This window comes from Lipotes vexillifer, unplaced genomic scaffold (assembly GCF_000442215.2).
Source record: "Lipotes vexillifer unplaced genomic scaffold, Lipotes_vexillifer_v1.1 scaffold194, whole genome shotgun sequence".
Classification (NCBI taxonomy): Eukaryota; Metazoa; Chordata; class Mammalia; order Artiodactyla; family Lipotidae; genus Lipotes; species Lipotes vexillifer.
In genome coordinates this window covers 2,024,313-2,029,216 of record NW_006771758.1, presented here as the reverse complement: position 1 = coordinate 2,029,216, position 4,904 = coordinate 2,024,313, and the positions used below count along the sequence as shown (strand labels likewise).

The 4,904-nt window shown below is 46.2% G+C and overlaps 1 protein-coding gene across 1 annotated transcript in view; it reads right to left on the bottom strand.

The window, feature by feature from the left end:
- Nucleotides 1-2,831: 2,831 nt before the first annotated feature.
- Nucleotides 2,832-4,904, bottom strand: part of GARIN3 (golgi associated RAB2 interactor family member 3) — a 2,581-nt gene continuing 508 nt past the window's right edge. The window contains exons 2-3 of the mRNA XM_007447133.1: nucleotides 4,738-4,898; nucleotides 2,832-3,956 (exon numbers count right to left, since the gene is read on the bottom strand). Of these exons, the coding sequence (XP_007447195.1) occupies nucleotides 2,832-3,956; nucleotides 4,738-4,898 (1,286 nt within the window). The remainder of the gene's footprint in view (nucleotides 3,957-4,737; nucleotides 4,899-4,904) is intronic.

Genomic DNA, 4,904 nt, shown 5'->3' with positions numbered 1-4,904 from the left:
AGGGAAAAAAACCCTTTCTAGTATGTATGTGTGTTGCCAGACTTGAAGTTTGGGACACTGGTTAGTCTGTAACCAACCATCCATTGCCTAATTGCACTTGCAGCTCCAGAACTGCTACCATGGTGATGAATATTGCTGTCAAAAATATTGGCCTTTATCTGATAGGGTGTACTGACTTGATACCCAAATTGATGTCTCCCTCCAGAGGAAGATGCCTGTTGCTTTGAAATACGTAGCTATCTGTGCATGCGTCTCTTGATGAATTGTCAAGATAGAAAAGGAAATCCAGAGAAAGTGCCAGGCAGGGCATTTTGCGGTGGGCAAGTCCCCACCTCCACTTTACTTCAGTGGAGGTGTAAATTGTGTAAACTGTGGGTCTGCTCAGCTAACGCCCTGCGTAGTGGACTAACTAGGCTCACGTTAAAGAAGTCCTTTGGGGTGAGGGAGTGAGAATGCATAATACAGGATAAGAAAGACAAAAGGTAAAGCCAAGGGTACAGAATCGTAAGATTAAGCTGTTTTACCTAGGCTGATTCAGCCTCTGGCATAGTGAAAATTTGGGGCTCTGAGTCAAAGGCTTTGGAAAGAGCTCCCCTTTATCTCTCCCCTCTACCCCATAACTCCTCACATTTCCAGAAGGCTTCCCCCAAATCCCTCTCAGGTCTTAGAGAACATGGCTCTTTCTCTCCTCTTACCAAGACCCACTGCTTCAAGAGTTAACTCCAAGGACACATTGATCCCCACCATCTATTGGTCTTTGTGTATCGGAAATCACAAGATGGGATTTTCCAGCCACCCACCAGAGCAACTGAGAAGGGCTTCCTCTCATCCTCCCAAGCTACTGCTCCTCCCAGAATCCGTATCTTATTTCTCACCTCCTCCACCTCTACCACTTACATTTGCTCTGCAGAGAAAGTCCCTAAGTTTTACTGGAAACCCAACTTCCGTCCTAGTAGACCCTGTTGTCACAGAAGAGAATGAGCAAACAATTGCAAGGCTAGCAGATGACTCTCTGGCTCATACAAACACACATGGTTCTCAGAGGCATTCTTCTCAAATCCAACTGTTGTTAACTGTTATCAACAGTTACTCTAATCCAACTGTTATCATCTGTTGTTAACAATTTAATGATTTTCATGGACTCATGAAATTTATTTACAACTCTTTTTAAATTGGAAAAACTTTTTTAAAATGGACATTTAAAAATGCATAATCTCATTATGAAATGAGATTTCATTATCTCATTTATGATTTTCTTATTTTTAGAATCGCTTTCCACATGCATACCTAATTTACATAGTTCATTAGTACAGAGCATTTTGGATTATTCTATTATTTCTTAACAATATATCTAAACCTTTCTTGTGTTCCTGGATAGTGAGTATTTATGTCACTTAGTTTCTGTATCTTATATTTATTGAAAGATATCTTTCAGACTTTGTCATCCATCTCTTGTGCATATATTGAAAGGAAAACAAAAGTGAAACAAATTGGTTAATATATTTCTAAGGCAGTGACTGCCACTTGGCTGACAGCAATATAAAAATCATCCTGGTGTCAGAGATGTTAAAATAAAATGGAAACAATAATACGTTCCCATGGACATACCCCTTTGCATAATAGAAAAATTCCCACTCTGTTGAAGCTTTTCCTCCCAGACCATCCCTCCCTTCTTTTTACTCTACAGAAATCCACTACTGTGAATTTTGTGTTTATCACGTCCTTGTTTTTTTCTACACTTTTAGCAAATGTGTGCCCCTACTCACATTGTTTGATCTTGTTTTTGAACTTTTCTTCAAATGGAACTATATTGTATGTATTTTTCTGACTTGCTTTTCTTATTCGACATTACGGGAGACTCCCCCATGCTACCCTGTACAGCTGCTATTCATCTTCACTGCTGTATCATATGCACTGTAGGCATATGCCACAATTGATCATTTCTCCTATTTGGTGAACATGTGGACTGTTTCCAGGGTTTTGCTATTACAGTTTTACTACAAACATTCTCCTAGTTGTCTCCTGGCAAGCGTTTGTGAGAGTTTATCCAGAGTACATACCCACGAGGAAGAAAGAATTTTAAGATTAAAATCAGGTGGGCAAAACTTTTCTGCCAAGTGCCAGAAAATAAATATTTTAGACTTTGCAGGCCATGTGGTTTCTGATACAGCTACTCAAATCTGTCATTTTCATGTGAAAGCAGCCTTAGACAATATTTAAACAAATGACTGTAGCTATGCCCAATAAAACTTCATTCATAAAACCAGGCAGTTGGCAAGATTTGACCCTCAGGCTGTCAGTCCTGATCAAGATGATAAACTTCACTATTCTGATTGCCTACAAATGCTGAGGCACCCCTTCTTTTCTTCCCTGATTATCCCTAGAGGAGACATGAGTCCTGTCTTCACTTAGTCTATGGACTGGACTGAATGACCATGTTCAGGGACCTTCAGGGAGAAAAGGAAGGGCTTGGGGACATGCTGGCAGTGATGCTTCCCAGCCCATAGTCTGTGACTTGCAGCCATAGTCTTGGGGAAAACAAAGGCAGAAAGGGGTTGAGGCAAGGCAGGGCAACTAATGCTGGCTCTGCTGGGTGTGGGTGGGAGGTGGGGGTCCTGCTTGACTGGAGGCTGGGGTCTCAGGCCGAAGCACAATTCACATAACAGAAGTCATTGTGAAGTCACTGCCAGGCAAGGGGGCATAGAAAACAGAAGATAGCATTTCTTTTGGAGTTGTATGGTTTCCTTTATTAAAGAAAGCAGGAATTGCCTCTCTAGGGATCTTTCCCTGACGCTGGGTCTCCATGGAAAGCTTCCTGCCCTGGCTTCTATTTAAATGGATTTGGTTTCAATAACGATGGTCTCCATTGTCTCTGATGTCATGGTTCCACAGATCTCCAGATCCCGGCCAACTGGGGCTTTCTCCACCTTGGCCTCTATGTTGCGCTCCGCTACCGTCTTAGCCACGAAGTCTACCTCTCTGTCATGTGTGGCCATTGTTTTTGAACCAGGCATGACTCTGAAGCTCCTGAAAAACGAGCAGATCTTACTGGATTTCTTACTTAGAGTCCCTGAACTGGTGGCAGACCGGCTCTTGGCAGAGGAGCTGTGGCTGCCACTCCTGTGAGAGCTGTGTCTTCTGCCCCTGGTGCCACTGTGCCCTTTTCCTTTTTTGTCAACTTTTGAGTTCCCATGGCCAGATAAGGACCAGGGGGAGGATGATTTCTGGGTCTTGTCCCCTCCTGTCCTGCGGTGACTTTCACCTGTCCTGCGGTGATGGGAACTTTTCCTAGATGAAGACTTGTCCTTCTTTTCCCTTCTTTCCTTTTTTTCCTTCCAGACTTCATCCCTGGGGCGGGAGACCTTCTGGCTTCCATCCCGTTCAGACATGTAGTCTTCGCTCTGCAAGGTGGAGACCAGGGGGGCTGCGACCTGCCCTTCAGCTCTTCCAGCAGCAGGCTTGTTGTTCATGGCTGTACCTGCAAACACCACGCTCGTGCTGCTCTCTGGACTATCTGCCCCCGTTGAGGATGTTGTGGCAGCACCTGCCAAGACCAGGTTCGTGTCCTCCAAGGATATGCTGGCAGCACCTGCAATGGCCTTGCCGGATCCGCTTTCTCCTGGATCCTTGATGGTGGCTCCCGCCAGGGCCATGCTCACCTGGCTGGTGCCTGTGCTCTTGGCTGCCGCCAAGCTCACAGCGCCTCCTGCAGGGCCTGCTCCCACCCCTGAGACTGCCACTCCTCCGCCAGGGCTTGATGCTGTCTCTGCTGCGGCCTGGCCCGTGGTCATCCCTGCCGCTGATCCTTCGGCACTTTTCACGGCTGCAGTTGAGCCATGGGGGGCATGATGGATTCCCTCTTCCCCAACATAAGCACAAGACGTGGCTCCAGACACGTCACGAAGCTTGTGAAGCCCAGCCTCATCCTGATCCCTTTCTCTGTGGAGCTCTGTGGTCTGAGCCAAGGGGAGGAGAAACAGATAAGATAGAGATGACAGAAAGTGAGATCAGAACTGTCCGCTCCTCTCTCATCCTGGAGCTGAGCAACTCAAGGGCTTATACTTAGAATAACCTTTGAAATCACCAAATCTAAGCTCCCATTGGATGCAAGATCCCATCTACGGCACCCCTGCCAAACGGCCACTCCAGTTTGCTTGAACAATCCCAGGACCAGGGAAAGCACTGATACAATTCTCCATGATATACATTTTAATTTTATACCCTTGTGCTTCTCTCTCTGCAGGACAGATTCCTAGAAGTGGGGTTCCTGGGTCAAGGGATGCACACCTTCTACATATTGGTGACTACACAGGTTGGGCTGATTTTAATCAGAATGTCAGAGCCGTGGGGAGACAGAATGAAGGAAGGACTTCCTAACTGTGAATGATGTTCCACAACTGATGAGACTACCTGGGCTGGGGTAAGTGTTCAAGAAGAGACCAGACAGTCAGGTTGCTGTAGAAGGGATTACAGCCCTGGGGATGAGACCAGTGCAGCTGATATGATACCTAAGGTCTCTCTGAAATTCGGCCTTGTGGGACAGTGTGGAGAAACACTCGGAACCTCTCCAGTGTGGTGAATCCCATAATGATGGCTCATTTGTCCCTGACCCTTTTCAACAATGGAAGGTATTTCCCAGGTGAGTCTCAGAGAGCACCAAAGGCTATGAAGGACCAGCTTTGCCCTGCTCTCCCAAAGCACCCTGCCCCGTGTTCTTGAGTCTCTGTAGGTGCTTACCACTAGGATTTTGGCATCCTCTATGGTCGCTGAATCTCCGGTTTGGAGCGTCGGGGTACTGCTGCAACTCTCTACCGGTGGTCTCAGGAGATAGACAAGCTTGACCCAATAGAAAAAGAGGTCTTCTCGTGCATCGGAAGGGGGGTACAGCTGCAGATAAAAAGGAC